At 48.6% G+C, this 20,146-nt stretch overlaps 1 protein-coding gene across 1 annotated transcript in view; it reads left to right on the top strand.

The window, feature by feature from the left end:
- The window catches only part of ATF6 (activating transcription factor 6), a 202,928-nt gene extending 188,346 nt beyond the window's left edge, over positions 1 to 14,582 (top strand). The window contains exon 16 of the mRNA XM_025991244.2: positions 9,537 to 14,582. Coding sequence (XP_025847029.1) covers positions 9,537 to 9,745 — 209 coding nt within the window. The 3' untranslated portion in view covers positions 9,746 to 14,582. The remainder of the gene's footprint in view (positions 1 to 9,536) is intronic.
- Positions 14,583 to 20,146: the final 5,564 nt, after the last annotated feature.

Raw genomic sequence — 20,146 nt, 5'->3', positions numbered from 1 at the left:
CACCTACCAATCACACCTGCTGCCTTACAGAAGCCAGAGAATGTGGGCAGCTGCCGTACTCCTCTGCTCCCTGGCCAGGACAGGTGAGTGCCAACCGTGGTCACAACATTCATTCCCAGCCTCAAGCAGGTGCACTCGCACAACTGCTCTCCTGTTACAGGCGTGAAACCCACAAGCATGCTTGTTTTCCTGCTGCCTTTCTGAAGCCAGCAAGTATGCCCTACCTAGTTAAAGCCAGCAGGAACACGTCTACTCAGGGGATCCCCCTTGATTGCCAGGAGCTTGGTATTCCTAAGCCCCGTGGGAAGGTAACAATTGGGAATATGGTTCTTGGCAGGCTACCACCCCTAGCACTGCACAGACAACAGACTGAAGCACAACTCAGTCTTTCTGGGGAAAAGACCTGTTAGCCTGGGGCTTCAGCCTGAGGGATAGGTTTCAGGTTTCCCACACATCCAGAGGCTAATGAGGTGCTCTCAGGGAATGTAAGCCAGGGAGATACCTCCTTATACACCACCTTGGCCTCACTACAGCTCTATAAGATCTCCCAGATACATTGGTCTGGAACCCCAATTAGTAGAACTGTTGCCCAGGCAACACCTTCAGATCTCCTGGTCTAGAGACCATCAGGGATTACAGTTGTAACCCCACAGGACTGTATCTACTTACATATTTTAAAAGCTGTTGGCCTGAAGGATTTTGCTTTCAGTTGCCTAAAACTTAGGTGAGATTGAATGAGATTCCTCCCCCCAGAACATTGACAGGTCTTGGCACAGTCTCAAGAGTAGGGACATACCAAGAATAAATCAGGTGGTTTAGACCATCACAAAGGTTCAAGAGATAACCAAGAGCTAGGGCAGGATTGAATGAAAAGGTTCATCATCACCTACACAGGCCAGTCCTTCAAGACTGAGAGAGGTAACTGCTTTGCCAATTCATAAAAACACAGAGAATCAAGCAAAATGAGGAAACAGAAATACGTTCCAGATGAAAGAACAAGATGAAACAAACAAACAAAAAAAGACCTTAATGATACAGAGATAAATAATCTATTGATGAACAATTTAAAATAATGGTCAAATAAGGATGATTACTAAACCCAGAGGAAGAATGGATGAGCACAGAACAACAAAGAAAATACAATAAAGTACCAAACAGAAATCTACAGACCTGAACAAAATAACTGAAAAATACATTATAGGGGCTCAACAGCAGGCTGGGCAAAACATTAAAAGGATCAGTGAGCTAGAAAACAAAGCAATGGAACTTCCCAGACAGGGCAGCCAAAAGAAAAAAGAATTTTTAAAAATGAAGATAATTTTAAGGGACCAAAAGTACATCAAGTAGAATTACAATCACATTATAGGGTTTTCAGGAGGAGAAGCAAGAGGGGGGCAGAAAAACTCCCCTAACCAGATTCAAGAGTCTTTAGAGAGTCCCAAACAAGATGAACCCAGAGACATCCACACCAAGACACATTATAATTAAAATATCCAAAGTTAAAAGCAGCAAGGGAAAAATAAATTGTCACGTACAAGGAGAACCCCAGAAGGTGATCAGATTTTTCAGCAGAAACTGCAGACCAGAAGAGAGTGGCATGGCACAAAGTGCTGAAAGGAAAAAACTTCCACCCAAAAATACTCTACCCAGCAAGCTTATCATTCAGAATTGAAGGAGAACTGAAGAGCTTTCGAGACAAAGGCTAAATAAAGCAGATCATTACCACTAAAGCAGCCTTTCAAGATATGTTAAAGGGACTTGTTTAAGCTGAAAAGAAATGGCAGTAGTCAGTAACAAGAAAACCTATGAAAGTAAAAAAATCTCACCAGAACAGCTAAATCTATCATAAAAATAGTGGATTCATTCACTTACAAAGCTAATATGGAGATTAAAACACAAAAGCAGGGCAGCCCCGGTGGCTCAGCAGTTTAGCACCCCCTCGACCTGGGGTGTGATCCTGGAGACCCGGGATCGAGTCCCACGTCAGGCTCCCTGCATGCAGCCTGCTTCTCCCTCTGCCTGTGTCTCTGCCCCACCCCCCTGTCATGAATAAATAAAATCTTAAAAAAAAAATCACAAAAGCAGTAAGATCAACTAAAACTGTAGTAGTTAAGGAACACATTAAAAGGCATAAAATGTGACATCAGAAACAATGTGGGGTGGAGGGGTTAAAAATGTAGAATTTTGGAATGTGTTCAAATTTAAGTCACTGTCAACTTAAAGTAAACCATTATGTACATAAGAAAATATAGTAAAAAAATGTGAAAAGAATCTAAGCATAACACTAAGAAGAGATAGCAAACCACAGGAAGTGAGAAAAAGAAGAAACCGGAACTACAAAAACAGCCAGAAAACAGAATGGCAATAAGTACATACCTATCAGTAATCACTTTAAATGTAAACAGACTACAAATTCTCCAGTCAAAGGACAGAGTGGCTGAATACATTTTTAAAAAGACATCTATATACTACCTATAAGAAACTCGCTTCAGAAGTGAAGACACAGGGGCACCAGAGTGGCTCATTGGTTAAGCATCTGACTCTTGATTTCGGCTCAGAGCAGCATCTCAGGGTTATAGGATCAAGCCCTGAGCTGGGTCCCCCTCTCTCTACTCCTTCCACCAACCTCTTATAAATAAATAAATAAAATCTTTTTAAAAAGTGAAGACACGCTGAAAATGAATGGAAACAAAAAGCTGGCATAGCTATACTCATAAGACAAAATAGACTTCAAAAACAAAAACTGGGATCCCTGAGTGGCTCAGTGGTTTGGCGCCTGCCTTCGGCCCAGGGCCTAATCCTGGAGTCCCAGGACCAAGTCCCACGTTGGGCTTCCTGCATGGAGTCAGCTTCCCCTCTGTGTCTCTGCTCCCCCCCACCCCCCGTGTGTGTGTCTCATGAATAAATAAATAAATCTTTAAAAATAAAATAAAAGCTATAGAGATGCCTGGTTGGCTCAGCCAGTAGAGTATGCACCTCGTGATCTTGGGGTTGTGCATTTGAGCCCCATGTTGGGTATAGAGATTACATAAAAATAAAATCTTAAAAAAAAAGACTAATAAGAAACAAAGAAGGGAGCTACATACATAAAGGGGTCAATCCAGCAAGGAGATATAACACTTAGATATATGCACCCAGCGTGGGTGCACCAAAATATGTAAAGTGACTGTTAGCCAATCTAAAGGAAGAAATTGACAGCAATATATACATTAATGGATACATAGCTAGACAAAATGAATAAAGAAACATCAGCCTTAAATGACATACTAGACCAGATGGACTTAATAGATGTAAACAGAACATTACATCCAAAAGCAGAATAAACAGTTTCTTCAGTACACCTGGAACTTTCTCCAGGATAGATCACAAAACAGGTCTCAGTGAATTCAAAAGGTTGAAATCCTTTCAAGCATCTTTTCTGACCACAATAGTATGAAATTAGAAACCAGTTACAAGAAGAAAACTAGAAAAACTACAAGTATATGGAGATTAAACAACATATTACAGAACAGCTACTGGGTCATAGAAATCAAAAGTGAAACAGGGGCACCTAGGTGGCTCAGTCTGTTAAGTGCCTTTTGCTCAGGTCCTGGAATTGAGCCTTGCATTGAGCTTCCCTGCTCATCAGGGAATCTGCTTCTCCCTCTCCCACTATCCCTCCCCAGCGTGCCCCCTCAGGCTTTCTCAATCTCTGTCTCTGTCTCTCTGTCTCTCTCTCTCAAATAAAATCTATTTGAGAAAAAAAAAAGTGAAATTAAAAAAATACTTAGAAACAAAACAAACACAAAATACCAAAACCTGTGAGATGAACAGAAGTGAAGAGGGAAGTTTATAACAATATAGGCTTACCTCAAGAAACAAGAGACATCTCAATTTAACTTATACCTAAAGAAATTAGAAAAAGAACAAAGAGTAGAAGGGGAAAAAGGATCAGAGCAGAAATAGAGACTAAAAAGATAAACGAAATAGACCTCTTTAGCTAGACTCACCAAGAAAATAGAGGGCTCAAATAAATACTTTGAGAAATGAAAATTAAAGTGATACTACAGAAATACAAAGGATCGTTATAGAATACTTTGAACAACTATATACCAACAAATTGGACAGTCTAGAAGAAATGGATAAATTTATAGAAGCACAATTTTCTCCTAACCAGACTGCATTTGTTTTCATAATAGTAAAATGCATAAGTCCTCATTCTACCACATGCTAACTAAACCTCTAGCTGATTAATGCAAACACTAATGAGGGGATTTTATAAGAAGGGCTCTAGAATATAATACAACTTATTCACACCAGCATCATCTGTTATTAATATTCTAAACTAGTTAGTGCAGTTTTTCTTTGTGTTGAAGTTGGTCTCATAACTAGGTTGAGTTTTTCTCTACCAAGAGGAAACAATGCCAAAGTTCTTTTCCTTGTGGAGTTTGTATTATAATAACCCTTAGAGTAAACTTGCTGTGGGGGAGAGGGGCACACAACTCCAGCTTTTCTGAATCTCTGCGGGTGGGTTAAGAGGGTTGTCAGGTTAAGTTACATCTGATACATGGTGGGAAAAATCACTTTATAGAAATGGCCTTCCAAGTGGTTTTTAAAATTATCCTTCTATTGAAGTCTTTTAGGTCAACTATGTATGTTGACTAAATTTACAAAAAAACTTGTTTATTCAAAAAAAAAATACATTAAAATGATCATACACTACAATCAAGTGGGATTCATTCCAGGGATGCAGGGATGGTTCCACAACCACAAATTAATCAACATGATGTACCACATTAACAGAAGGAAAGATAAAAATCATCTCAACAGATGCAGTAAAAGCATTGGACAAAATTAAACATCCACTTATAAAAACTTTAAATAGAGTAAATATAGAAAGAGCATACCTCACTGATGTTAAGTGTAAGTGATGAATCACTAAATTCTTCTGAAGCCAGTATTACACTATACTTTAACTAGAATTTAAGAATTTTAAAAATAATGGGCACCTGTGTGGCTCAGTTGGTTGAGTGTCTGACACTTGATTTTGGCTCAAGTCATGATCTCGGGGTTTTGAGATTAAGCCCTGAGTTGGGCTCCATGCTCAGCATGGAGTTTGCTTGGGATTCTCTCTCCTTCTCTCTTTGCCCCTTCCCCTGCTCACTTGTGCTCGCTCTCTCTCTCTAATAAAATCTTTTAAAAACATTTTTTGGGAAAAAGAGCACACCTCAACATAATAAAGGCCATATATGACAAACCCACAGCTAACATCCTACTCAGTGGTGAAGAGCTAAAAGCTTTTCCTCTAAGACCAGGAGCAGGACAAGGATGCCCACTCTCCCCACTTTTATTCTACATAGTATCAGAAGTCCTAGCCACAGCAGTTAGGTAAGAAATAAAAGACATACAAATTGGAAGGAAAGAAGTAGAATTATCACTATTTGCAGATGACGTAATACTATGAGTAGAAAATGCTAAAAACTCCACCAAAAAAAAAGGATTAGAATTAATGAATTCAGTGAAGTCATAGGATACAAGATCAATATACAAAAATCTGTTGTGTTTCCACACATGAATAACTATCAGGAAAATCCAGAAAATAATCCCAATTACAGTTACATCAATAAGAATCAAATACCTCAGAATAAATTTAGCCAAGGAAGTGAAAGACCTATATCCTGAAAACTATAAGACACAAATGAAAGAAATTGAAGAAGATACAGGTACATGGAAAGATATCTCATGTGCATGGGTTAGAAGTCATATTGTTAAATATCCATACTAATCAAAGCATTCTACAGATTCACTGTGATTCCTATCAAAATACCAATGGCATTTTTCACAGAACTAGAACAAGTAATTCTACAGTTTATGTGGAACCACAGAAAGACCTTGAATACTCAAAGCTGTCTTGAGAAAGACCAAAGCCAGAGGTATCATGCTTCCTGATTTTAAACTATAATACAAAGCTATAATGATCAAAACAGTATCACAGTAGCACAAAAATACATAGATCCATGGAATATAATTGAGAGCCTAGATATAAACCCTCATATATGTGGTTCATTAATTGTTGACAGAGGAAGCAAGAATACACAGTGGGAAAGAGTCTCTTCAGTAAGTGGTGTTGGGAAAACTAGACAGCTACATGCAGAAGAATGAAACTGGACCATTATTTTATACCATATAGAAAAATTAACTCAAAGTGCATTAAAGACTTGAAGACCTGAAACCATAAAACTCCTAGAAGAAAACAGGTGGTAAACTCCTTGACATCCATCTCAGTGACTCTTTTTTGGATCTGACTCCAAAGGCAAGAGAGGAAAAAGCAAAAATAAGCAAACAGGACTACATCAAACTACAAAGCTCTATACAATGAGGGAAACTAGCAGTAAAACGAAAAGGCTACCTACTGAATGGTGGAAGATACTTGCAAATCATATATCCAATAGTGTTAATGTCCAGAATGTATATAGAACTCATAAACTCAATAACAGAGAAATCCAATTAAGAAAGAGGCAGAGCAGGGACGCCTGGGTGGCTTAGCAGTTGAGCGAGTCTGCCTTCGGTTCAGGTCATGATCCCGTGGTCCCAGGATCGAGTCCCACATTGGACTCCCTGCAGGAAGCCTGCTTCTTCCTGCCTGTGTCTCTGCCTCTGTCTCTGTGTCTCTCATGATAAATAAATAAAATCTTTTTAAAAAAGAAAAAGAAATGGGCAGAGCAGTAAAACAACATCAAGCTGAGTATTTATTCATTATCTTAGTAGCAATGAAAGTTCAGATGTTAAAATTCAGCTCAAGATGTTATAACTAAGTAATGTAAAAAAAAAGGGGGGGGGGCAGGGGACTAAATAGACATTTTTCGAAAGACAGATGGCCAGCAGGCACATGAGAAGATGCTCAACATCACTAATCATGAGAGGAATGAAAATCAAAACCACAATGAGACACCACCTCACACCTGTCAGAATGGCTGTTACCAAAATGACAAGAAACAACAGGTGTTGGCAAGGATGTGGAGCAAAAGAAACCCTCATGTATGGGAATGTAAATTGGTGCAGCCACTGTGGAAAATGGTGTAGACGTTCCTCAAGAAACTAAAAATAGAACTGCCATATGATCCAGCAGTTCCACTACAGGTTATCTATTTGAAGAAACCGAAAACACTAACTCAAAAGAATACATGCACTCCTATGTGCGTTGCGGCATTATTTACAACAGCCAAGATCTGGAAACAATCTTCTTGTCCATTGATGGGTGAATGGATAAAAGTGTGGGTGGGTGTGCGTGTGTATGGGTGCAATGGAATAGTATTCAGCCATAAAAAAAGAATGAAATCTTGCCTTTTGCAACAATGTGGATGGACCTAATAGATGTTATGCTAACTCAAAAAAGCAGACCTAGAAAGACACATACCACATGATTTCACTTACACTTGGAAACCAAAACATAAAACAAGACCAAACCCAGACTCTGTGAGAATGGGCTGTCTTGCCTATTGCCACAGGGGGAAGTCGGTTGGAAAGGGAGCAAAATGGTAACGGGATCAAGAAGTACAAACTTGTAGTTAGAAAATAAGTTAAGTCATGCGGATTTAATGTACCAGCATGGGGAATATAGTCAGTAATAATGTATTAACTTTGTACGGTGACACATGATAACTAGACTTCTTGTGGTGACCATTTTGCAATGTATATACTTGTTGAATCACCAAGTTGTGCACCTGAAATTAATATATCAGTTATACCTTAGTTTTTTAAAAAAAAACTAATAAGTAAATGACTTGATTTTCATTGCACATTGGTAGGACTCATAAAATTGAAGTGTCCACAGCAGTGGTCTTAAAGAATTGGTAGGGTTATTTAATGCAGAGGAACAGCCAGCTGTTCTTCATCTCTAGTAAGACTGGGGAAGAAGGAAATAAGCTTCAGCTGTGATAGAAGAGATTTATAAGACATAATGAAAAATTAATCATCAATGGAGACTATTTAAAAAATTAGAGCAGATAGCTAATCAGCAAAGTGGAGGAATGATGTCTTCCATTGGCTTTAACAAAGACTATAACATCTGCTCATGGAACTTAAAATTGATAGGTTATTAGATCCAATAGTTTTCAGCTTTTGGCGAGACCCCTTTGAGAATCTGATGGGACTCCTCTCCAGAAAAAATGAGCACACAAATAAAATTTTGCATGCGATTTCAGGGAACTTAGAGACTCCCTAAAGTCTATGCATTTAGACCCTAACTTAAGACCCCCAGGATTAGAGGATTTCCCAAAGTCCTAAACTATGACACACTCCATGGCTTAATTTTCCCAAACATAACAATGGAATCTGAAGATCAAATGTCAAACTTTGGATTTTCTTTCTCTAGATTTATAATACTTGGCATACACAGTGCTGAAGTGAAAACAAAAAAATAGAAATCTACTTTTTAAATTCAATTCTTGGTCCTAGAGAAGCCAAGTGTTTAATTTTGAAAGTCACTGGTTGGCCGTATATCATCTTCATAAACAGGCAGCAAGACTAGGCCTTCGCTCTGGTCCCCACTTCCAGCTCCAGATTCACAGGGGACATGCAAACAGAGATGCCAGCATTAGCCCACATTCACACGCCTTCTAACTCCACTGCTGTGAATGTTGAGCGGGGCTGGGAAAGGCCATCTGCTCAGAATTCTCACATCAGCATTATGCCCAAGTTTCATTAACTACAAGTTGGAAAATGACTACCCAGCATTACAAATCAGGAAGTAATTTGGCCCTCTCCCTAAAATAAAGAGCGTTCATCCCCTTACGAAGTAAGAGCATGTGTATGTTAAACTGGTGATGAGATCCCCCGTATGTGTTAAGTGAGTGTGGCTTAGTGTGGTTCCCTGTTCCCTCTGCAAGTAACCTCTCGTTTACCTGCGAGTCCTGTAGCACCCCCTCTAATCCCAAGTTGGAAACATCCTTGTCTCTTGTACCTGGATTCAAGAACTCTGGAATCACACACGGCCTTACTGAGGAAGGGAAGTGGCCTCTGAGCATGAGCATCGTTGTCCTGTCTCCACCTTGTTGTCTGTCTTCCCTGTACTTTATGCTGCTCAGGCCAACCCTGAAATTCATAGCTGGAAATGTCTTACTGAAATCAGAACCATGACTGCTGAGTGGGAGGCAAGTGGTCTCAGCCAGGGCCTCCTTACCATGCACACAGTAGGTTGATTCTTTTGACGCTTATTCCTTCCCATTGTTGGAGGGGAGGGTTCCTTCCCTCCACCTGCCACTGAATCCTTCACATGGTGTCAGTTGTCAGATACTCTGGTGTTAGCTCCGTCCCAGCTCCAGTACCTCCTTACTGAGCCGATAAAGGTTGTTTGGGACCTGGAATTGAGGCAGACAGGCCGTCCCAGCACCTCACCCAGCCATAGCTCTGCATGGTGACTGATGGAGTCCTTTTGTTCTCTTGAAAGCCTCTTGACAGTGTGAACTTATTTAGGTGTTTCTGGAATTGAAGCTTAGGGCAGAATGGCCCATTCTGTTGAGTATTTATTCCTCATGTGTATTCACTCCTTCCCACAGATAACGTGATCAACGGGCAGGATTACGAAGTCATGATGCAGATTGACTGTCAGGTGATGGACACTAGGATCCTCCACATCAAGAGCTCGTCTGTCCCCCCTCATCTCCGAGACCAGCAGAGAAATCAAACCAACACCTTCTTTGGCTCCCCTCCGGCAGCCACCGAGGCAGCCCACGCTGTCAGCACCATCCCAGAGTCATTACAATAGTGCTGGGAGGCTGCGCTGGAAAACACAGTGGGACTTGGCCAGGCTGGACAGCAGGGGGGGAGACCTGTCCCTCTCCGCCTTCTGGGTGGCAGGCAGAGATTACTGCTGCGCAGGAGGGTTTCAGGGACAGCGGAGAAAGCTGTTTTTCACCGTCTGCCTGTGACTACTTGGAAAGCACTGAAATTCAGGCACCAGGGAAACAGCACTCCCTCAACGGCAAAGCCCCCCTTGCTGCCCAGTGTAGATTTTTTTCTGTACCCTTCTGAATTGCTTTTCCTTCTGTATTTCTTTTGTGTTTACATAGTCATCTTTAAAATAAGATCCTCTTCCCTTCTCTGCCATTTCACTTCTTGATAGAGATTTTTATTTACAGCTGTACAGCACACCGATGTTGCCAGTAATTCGTTTTTATTAATTTAATGCAAATCCATTGTGGATATTGTGCTTATTGGGAACAGATTTCAAAACCAGAACAGCCAGAAAACCACCCCCAGAAAGAGTCAGGACAGTTGAGAGCTTTAGGTAAAAGGGAAAAATCCCCTGGGTGAAGTTGATCTTTGCCTGGGAATGGCAGCTCCCGCCACCACCGTGTGTGGGTGACTCTGTGGGGCGCCAGGGCGAGGGCAGCAGGTGGGAGAGGATGTAACGGAAGAGCAGGGTCAGCGGTGGGCCTCAGGCGAGAGGAGCCAGCTCTGTTACCACGGGTTGAACACACTGTAAATTTTGATGTGACTGGAATTTAAGATTAAAGGCGCAGCAAGCGTTTATTCTGAGGCCACGAAGTGTCCACATCCATGCTTGTGTGCTTCCCTCGCCTGGGCAGGTCTGCAAGGACCCTGGGACAAATCCTTCGCTTTAACTGTGACTTCCCACCCACAACACACCTTCTATGGATGTGACGCTACCAGATCCGGCTCAGGAACATGCGGGGTGGTGTTAAGCAAGTAAGTGTTTTTCTCATGAGAATTGACAAAGGATGGACTCCCTGAGGCTCCGCAGACGGGCGGGCTTGGACTCCTTGGTCGGGGACTACATCCCACCAACACCAGCAGCTTCAGCTTCTCCAGTGAAAAGCCAGTGAAGGAAAGAACTTTTCTGTCCTCCCATGATGGATACAAAAGAAAGAACAAAAAACTAGCCCTGCTGTGTTCCCTGACACCTTCCTGTGCTTTGACTCCTCTCCCTCCTGTCTGGTTCTGCCTTCAGTTTCTAACTCGTCCTCCTTACTCTCCTGGGAGGCTTTGCACTTTCTCACTAGAACTCGTTCTGCAGACACGGGATCACCTGATCACCCACCTGGGGCGGCCTTCTTCCCTTCCAGCCCGTGCTCTGGCCTTCCCTTCCCTCCGAGCCCGAAGAGGAAAGACTCCTGTGCAAGTGCCCTGTGGCTGGTCACCGTCTGCCTGCAAGTAGCCTGGCTCCTGAATAATTCTGAGGTGTCACTAACACTTCCAGCTCAGGACAGCAATGCCTCTCTGCCCAAGCCAGTGGGAGGCTCCCCGAGGAGATCAGTCTGTGAGATCAGTCCTGCGAGGGCTGGAGTGCTTTGTGGCCATGGTCCCTGGGGATCTGGATTTTGGTCATGTTAATAGCCTCAGAGAGCCCGGGCCACACTGCCTCTGTGGCGACTGTCCCCATCTGGGGCGACGTCCATACGAGAAGCACCCTCCCCGGGACTGCACCACCTCCAATGGGCGCCAGGACCAGAGGGCTGTGTGGACAGACAAGACCCACTGGTGGCAGGATACCTTCTCTTGGGAGTGTCTTCTTCCATCCCATGTCCTTCCATCTGTCTTGCAAACCAGCCAAGAAAGCAGCCCACAGGCAAGGGGACATGGTCATTCCCAAGGTGCTGGTCCACCGGAGCTGTCGTCACCGTCACAGTGGACGTGAGCCCAGCCTTACAGACAGTGCTTCCTCCCTGCACTGACTCACACCCCACAGACCACCACGCCAGCTTCTCGCCCCCTGCTTGTGCTTTGCCCTCCGAGCCTGCTTCCCCTGACCTGTCCCACCAGACGGGGCACTTCTGTTGCATTGGCCCAGCTTGAGGCCTCTCCTGCAAGTGGCAACGCGGGTAATGGGCGCAAGGAGTGACCGCCAGCAGCAGCCTGGGAGCGGCGCTGGCTCTTCCCCTGCTGAGCAGGCTGCTCCCCAGGGTGAAGCCTCTGGAAGGGACGGGATGACACCTGACAACTGCAAAGAAGTCTACTCTTCTAATTGGCATCAAAGCTCTTATGAATTCCTGTGCCCCACGGTGGTTTTGACTTACCGTCTGTGCTCACACCAGTGGGGCTCATTGGGAAAGAGAACGTGGCTGTGCCCAGATAAATTAAGCTGCTGTTTTGGGGTGAAATCGCCTTTTGGGGATTGCAGCCAGGAATTGCAGGGGATATGCATATAAATGTTAATTTATTAAGTTTTCATTAAGTGGGATTTTTGTAAGCTTGTAGGATAATTAGATAAAGCAGAGGAGGCAAGGCCACCCATGGGTAGATGACTGTTCCATTGGTTCGGCCAGCGTGCCTCTCCTGGGAAGCGATGGTGGGCCCGGGATGGTTCTCCCACCCACTTGCAAGGCCTGTGTGTCGAGGCTGCACGGCAGTGGCTGTTGCTTCAGGTAACTCCTGAGGCAGATGTCGGGACTCCCCCCACAGGGCCCACTCCCCCAGCAAGACAGACACACAGCTCCGTTGGCGTGGTAGTGTAAACGGCCTCTTTCCAAGGTTAGGATTTGTTAAAAGGATTATCTTGAATCAAAAGCTTGCCACGCTTGTAGTTTAGATGCTTTACATTAAATTATTGGGTGGGGTTTATCTTTTCACAAGTAAAAAAACAAAAACAAAAACTGTAATTATAAAATCTCAGAGCATCTTTTAACTTTTTTCTAAATGACCACAGGCTCCAGCACCAAGTTGGCATCTCTCTGCCTTTTCTTGTTAGCAAGAAGTAGACACGGAGGTATTTGAAAGCAGCAACGTTACATGACTCATTCTTGAGTGTTCTGAACAAACATTACTTAGAAACAGACAAGCAACTTGGGATTCAAACTGGTTTTTGTATCATTTTTAAAGAGACACTGTCCCGACTAAACCTTCGTGGCTGGACTCTTCCCTCCGGGCATGAGCCCCAGTTGGCACAGCAGTGACCCTGATAAGACGGCCGTTGCTGCGGCAGTTGGATGATGGAAACCAGACAACTCTCCAGCTCCTTGCGACTTTTGCACTACTTTCTGGCTCTTGCCATTTTACTCAGCTCAGGTTGTGAAACTTGGCAGAAAACTAGCACAGGGAAAACCCGTCTTTGACTTTCTAACACTGAAAAGTTTCAAAGTCACTTCTACGTTCAGCTACCTATTAGAAGTAACCCCTTCTTACTGACGAGCCAGAGTAAGACCCCACGTTCCCTTCAATCTGATCTCGTGGATGTTTTCCACCCAGGGAGGCCCCTGCCACCGCCTCCCGCTGGGCCCACAGTCTCCCGCAGCAGGTTCACAGGAACTGAAGTTCGAATGAAGCCTTTCGCACTATTGGCTGTTTCATATGAATTAACCTCTCAAGATTGCTTAATGTTAGAATCAATAGATGCTCATTACCACCTCTGGACACCACCTTCTTTACTAGAATGTTGTCTTTGCCCATCCTGAGTCCTTCTGATTTACAGAAAAGAGGATCTTTGCTGCTAATATGAGCACTAATTATATTACATACTTTTAAAGCACGAATAAAGCCTAAAGAAAGGAAATTGGAGAAATTTTCGTTCCAACTCCAAGTAACATTTGGGAGGGGGCAACTTCTTTGCCTCCCATCTGCCACCACCACCACGGTCGTGGTCGATTTTTAATTTTCTGGGACAACAGAATACTGGACTACCCAAAAAATTGTTCGTGGAGTCCAGATGGAACTATGCACATAAAGGAAATATAGTTTTCTCCTACCTGAAAATAAGATATGAGAGTGTATCCTGTTAACTTCTATTTTTAGTGACTAAGCTTAAAACAAAGTTTATTTTAGATAAGCCTGGAACTTTGAGCAGATTGTTCTAATAGCTGTGTTATCTGTCAGGTTATGAAAAGATTAACAGAGTCATCTGGATCAGGAGATTTGGTCCTGTGTGCAAATCATGTCATGGCTAGCCACTGTCAGAGAATGGACACCAGTCTTGACATATAATGGTTTGCTAACGTTAAGCATTAGCAGTACGGGACATTAAGACTTAATTCCATTAGTTTGGGGGAACCAAGGAGTAAATAAATTGTATTTTATCATTTGCCAGAGTCAGGCGACAGCACACTGTCATGCTGCTTGCACCCAGGATAGTTGGCTACCATCAGGTCAACCAGGAGGCTGGAGATGGCCCCCGGAGTGTCCCCCAGAGAGAGACCCGCAGGTCGACTCACAGTCAGTGTCTTTTGGACCGTTGAGCTCACACTCAGCCCTGCTTTCCAGGTCAGCCATCTGGACGAGAGGGGGAAAGAGAACCTTAGATGAAAACCGCCAGGGACTGCTGGCCTGAAGACCACAGTTTCTTGTTTCTCATCATGTTGGCAAGTTTTGTTGGGCTAAGACCCATCATGCTTCATGCATGGAGCCATTAGAGCCAGAGGAGTGTTCACCAAGCTTTTCCCCAGGGTTTTCCTTCTAAGGTTGCATCCAACTAAATTAAGAACAGGTTCAAGATGGGGAGGAACGAGGTACCACGGTCTCCCGTAGTAGTTGTGTTGGTTTACGAGGCATAAAGAAACCATAACAGTGGACTTAACATGCTTTTAAGCAGGTCTTTACCATGCAATATTTGTTCTTTGTCTAAGATGCAAATAAAGAATTTTTAAACTTGCTTTATTTTGTTCTGTATAGAGAGAGAAGAAAAGACCCAAAATGAATCTTGAATGTTAAGAGGTTAGTAATGAGGAGGGAAACCTAAAATGGCTTGTGGCCTGTTGCTGTTTAGATGAAAACAGAACCTTCTTCCACTCTTCCCCCACCAGCCTGGTTAAGTAAAAGTTTCCTTTATTGTGTCCAAATATTTCAACTATAGTCTTACCAAGGAGAAAAATCTATCTAAGAACTCCTCCTTGGTCCTCCTGCATCAGGAAACGACGTTATTCGGTCACATCACGGGCCTCTCCCCTTCTTGGGATGGCCGGTGTCACCGCACACGCAGCATGTCCCTCTGCCCCACAGCAGAGTCCCCGCAGGACACTCACTGAGCGCCCAGTGTGTACCTCAGGCACTGCCGCAGGCTCCTGGTCCTGCCTGCTCCGGCCCTCCATGCCCACGTGGCCAGGCCCAAGCGTTTGGGCCCAGGCAGTTTAGCTCCAGCACGTGGACACTTGGCCACCGCACTGTCCCACCTCCGGAGACCTTGATCCCGTGGGGGCCTCGCCCTGAGACAGCTCGCAGGTGGCCTGTGGAGCCAGACACTGAGACACGGTTACACCGCGGTTCTCCCCGAGGCAAAACTACATGTTCCTGGAGACTAGCAGACGTCCTCGGGAAGGGACGTCCTCTGCTGAGAAGGTGGGCGGACGCTGGAGGACGGGCTGGGCAGCAGCCGGGACAAAGTGGGATTGAGCCACGTGGCGTGGTCTCCTGGTGCCGGGGCTGTTAACGTCAATCCTCTGTATCATCCCAAACCTTCAGCACCGCCTGCTGCACGCACGGCCGTGTGTCCGTGTTGTTCGGGGAGGGAAGGCGCGGAGGATTCTGGCTGCGTGACTGCTGAGAAGGGCAGGCAGTCGGGGAAGCACGATAGTTCAAATCAGAGAGTGTGAGGCCACAGGGAAATCTATGCTCCCCCTCGACCACCGGAGCTTTTGGGGTTGTCCCCTGGGACGTCCCTCTGGTAGGTGGGACACAATCAAGCCTCGGATCTCAGAGGAGAACCACTGTGACACAGGCTGAGCTGTACGTGGTGCCGTGAACAGAGGGCTCTTCTCACGTTCTGCCGTTTATCTGACTTGCTCTCATAGGAAAGGTAGGCCACTTCCGTGCTCTGCTGGCCCTAGAGGGAAACCCATCACACCCATTTGTGTGACGTGTACGCAGATGCCAGCGGAGAATCCATCCCTCGGTTCACTGCGTAACAGCTGACATGTGTTGAAGACTTAGTGCTAAGCGTTTATGAGCATTGGCTCGTTGGGCGTCACAGCAGCCTTATGACACGTACCATTACCCACGTGTTCCGGATAAAGAAATTGGCCCCAAAGAAGAAGGAACTGGTCCAAGATCTCAAAATGAGCACACACCAGAGCTGGGATTTGAAATTAAGTCTCTCCTGATTTTTTTAAACCACATTCCTTCTACTGCGCCACGTTGCCACGCATCCTCCAAGGCCACAACGGAAGCAACAGGAGACCCAGTAGAGAGGAAGAAGCCAAGCCACGTTATCCCAGGCAGCCAGGGGGCTGAGGCACATTCAGGAAGGACAGCCAGTAGCTAGGAGGCAAGATCCAGCGGTCCCTGGGGGTTTTCTGTGACCTCCTTCACCTCTGAAGCCCCGTGCTGGTTGCGCGTCGAGCCCCCGGGGGCTGCCTCCCTGCCTCTCCTGACCTCCGTCCTTGGGCCCGCATCTTGGATGAACCACCCAGTGGGCTGAAGACAAGCTGGGTGCTCCCCTCATTGAAGGCCCCGGGCGCAGCTGACCCCCACCCTGCTCACGTCCAAGAGCCCAAGTGTGACATCCTTAAAACAGGTGCCTGTCCCCAGGGCACCTGCACCGCCTACCTGTTCAATCGCAAGTTCTATCTCTGGAGTTTCCACTGCAGAATTGACATCTAGTGTGGCTGCTGACCGCAAGATCTAGAAGCCGCTTCCGTAAGAGATCGCTGATCCAAAACGGAAATACTTTCATCCAGAAGGAAAGGATGGGGCATTCCAAGAGATGCAAGGCGCCATATAAAGGGTCGTCTTGAAAGAATAACTATTGGCAACACTGTCTCTCCTGAAAACTGTGCTTGTTTAGATGGGAGACCTTTTGGGGCTCACCCAGAAACACCTAGACCATATCCCCCGTTGCTGATTGCAGAGCCCTACGCTGGTGAGCAAAGGGAGAACTCCCAGTCACCCCTGATTCTCATTTCTTAGGGGGCCCTGCTTGACTTCCAAAGCTTCCAGCTTATGCACACGGCCTGAGCACCCGGCGGGACTTGCACCCTTGGGCAGCGTTTCTGCACAGTGAGTGGGGCCAGGGGTCGTGGCCCCAGATTCAGAACTCTGCCACAGACTCTGAGTGTGGGACCAGGCTCAGGCCCGTACCACTGATCTGCGGGAAACCATACGGATCAACCAGACGAGATCCACGTCCTCGGAGACCTGTGGACATGGCTCTTCCCCAGGCCTGTGCGGTCACCCTTCTGTTCCCACAGAAAAACAGAGAATTTCCGGAAGAGGGTAAGACTTCTGGATAGCCTGAAAACCGAAGTTTATTTAGACACGAGCTGCTCTCAGGAGAGCTTTGGGATGCAAGATCCGTTGGCCAGCGTCTCCGTCGCGGCCGCAGAGCTCACCCACTCACTTGGCTGCTGGTCCTAGGACACAGGATAATGCATCTCCCCACACAGTCGCTGGGTTCCCGGCGGGGCTGGAATTCGCCTCTGCTGAGGGACTGGTTCACGTCAGAGCCACACGTGGCCCCTGCAGCCTGGCAGCCTCAAGGAAGACAGACTTACAGCAACCCCCACCCTGCTAGCCTGGCCCATCCAGCCCTCAGCAGGAGAGGACCTGGAAATTCATCCTGACTCAGGATGAGCAGGATAGGTGCTGGACCATGTAACCTCTTGTCAGATGGCCCTAAGGGTCACCACTCAGGTGAGCGCTGGAAGCCCTGCCCAGCTAGCAGCACATTGGGGCTGACTTCACCTCCCCCAGATTTACCACCTGGTACACGTAGCAAAGCACCCACGCCCACGGAGGGAAACATCTGCTCTTAGGGAGATAGATGGAGGGTGGGGGGCCGGAGCAGCACCTGGTTCTTCTCCTTCCCACACTCCCCTCGCAATGGCTCGTGTCTGTCTACCTGTCACCCCTGCAGGACCGTGTGTGCTCCAGAAGGGCAGGAAGCCTGTCCACACCGAAGCCACCACTGTGTCCGCAGGGGTACTTGGAACGTGGTACTTTGGGGCATTTTTAGGATAAATCGGTATTTTTGGTTGAAGTACTGAGCATTTAGAAAGCCACAGACTTCATCTTTCCTGGAGCACACTGGACAGACGGCACTTGTCGCCTGCGCTGGCAGCACACACCAGCTGGGTCACCCGTGCAGGCACTCACAGACATGCTGCCCGGTGCAGAGACTGGCTGGCGAGGGACACACGAGGAGGCCCTGCTAGCTTTCCTCTTCCCCTTCTGCTTCCCTCCGACTCCCACCCGTGGCCGGAGACCGTGGGTCTGCGAGGATGGTGTCCCTTCTGCAGCACTTGGGAACTTGCTAGAAACGCAACCTCTGGGCCCCCACCCAGACCTACTGAGTCCCACGCTGCGGGGGGGCCCTCGCCTGATGGAGTGTGGGAGCCAGCCACCAGCCGCCAGGGGAGGCTGGAGGGCACAGGGCCTCACCTCCTGTTGTCGCTCGCTTTTTGGAAGCCCAGGGGGGGTCACATCTTGAGTATCCCCAGCCCCCCCACCGTGGCAGCCCCTGGGCTCCTGCTACCGATGGGGGCCTCGCTGTCGGCTGCGGGGACCGGCCTGGGCCTGTCACGTGTGCCCTCAGCCCGACGGCAGCCCCGGGGCTCGGCCGGACCAGGGAGGAGGAGCTGGCGCCTGCTTCCCTCTCCTGGGGCCCCGCCTGCGCCCCCCAGCACCCCAGCACCCCCGCCCCGTCCGCACTGCCGCGCCCCCGAGGTCTGCTGGGGCGACCGCCCTTCGCGCACTGGACTCACTGGGGGCCTTTAAGGCTGCTGCTACCGCCTCCCCGCGCCGACCTCAGGGGCACAGCGGGTCCGGGGGGGGGGGGGGGGGGGGGGCACCATTTCTAGGTGATTCTAGGTGCAGTGAGTGTGGGAACCCACGAACACTGTTTTGAGGCCGAGCCCCAGCTCGCGGGGGGCCTCCCAGCTGGTAAAGGGCGGGGGCCGGGTGGGGGGCCTGGGCCCTGGGCGAGATGAGCTCAGACCTTCCTCTGCGACGTCAGAGCCCGGGAAACGCGTGAACATCCCCGCGCTGCGAAGATGGAAGTTTGCGTGGACCTGCCTGGGGGGAGGTGCAGAGAGGCCGCGGTCCCGGGCCCACGTGCGCGCGGGGGGGGGGGCGGGGCGGGGCGGGCCGCCGGGGGCGACGGGAGGGGAAGGCCGACGGGGGACCGGACGGGGGAGGGGCTGAGCCGCCCCCACCTGCTCCGCGCCCCCGGGGGGGCCGGCGGCGGCGTCTGTCCGTCTGTCCGTCTGTCCGCAGCAGGCACAGAGACGCCGTCTTCCCCTCCCCCTCCCGCCCCGCCCTGCAGCCTCCTTGCGGGGTGTGGGGGAGCGACAGCGCCCCTGGTTCTCCGAGCTCGCCAGGAGGCCAGGCGCGTGCACCGCGGCGCCTGCGGTGGGGAGTCGGCTGCCCCGGGGGCCTTCCTGGCGGCGGTGTCCCGCCGGAGACCTGCGGGGCGCGAAGCCAGTCCCCGCATCCAGTGCTTCATGCCACAGAGGGGACTCTGCACGCCCGCGAGGAGGTCGGAGGAGCCCCCCCTGGACCCCGAGCCCCAGGACGGCGGGGAGGAGGGCCCGGGACCCCGGGGAGCCCGCCCTGCAGAGCTTGGGGCAGGACAGGCGCCCCCGCAGGAAGGCCACGCCCTGCGGTGCCCCCCAAGGCCTCTGTCCTAGAAGCACCGGCGGGCGACGGCCCCTCCGTAACCGAGACCGTGAGACCGAGAAGGGGGAGTGGGGCCGAGGTCTCCGGGGCAGGCGGCGGCCCGGGGCTCAGGGTGACCCAAGGGCGACTGCGCCCCAGGGCCCTGGGGGGTGACACATGCAGGCCTGGGGGGACTCAGCCTCTGCCGCGGGAGGCGTGTGCTGGGCACAGGTGAGGAGGGAGGAGGGGATGGGCTCCCCGGTGAGCCACGGAGGCCTTCCTGAGGGAGGCGGCTTCGGGGAACTAGGGCCCTAAGGGGGGTGACTGGGAGGGTGGCCTGTCCGGGCCCTGCTGCCCAGGAGGGAGCCGCGGAGCAGACGCAGGGAAGGGCCGCTCCGGCCAGTGTAGACTCCTGCGGCAGTGTAGACTCCTGCATTGGGGCCTCTTGAGCCAGGCGGGGGGACAAACGGGGCCGGTGGGACTTTCTGCACCTCGGGCAGCACCCTGGCGCTGACGCTGGCCTGAGGAAGGCCCCTGCGCGCCCGCCTCCCGTGGGCCTCCCACGGGCGTCCACGCAGAGGGGCGGGTGCGTGTGCAGGAGCGGGCCCTCCCCGCCAGCCCAGGGCCCAGA

The sequence above is a fragment of the Vulpes vulpes genome, chromosome 5 (assembly GCF_048418805.1).
Source record: "Vulpes vulpes isolate BD-2025 chromosome 5, VulVul3, whole genome shotgun sequence".
Lineage (NCBI taxonomy): Eukaryota > Metazoa > Chordata > Mammalia > Carnivora > Canidae > Vulpes > Vulpes vulpes.
The sequence above is the reverse complement of the archived record's forward strand: the minus strand, read 5'-3'. Positions and strand labels throughout refer to the sequence as shown.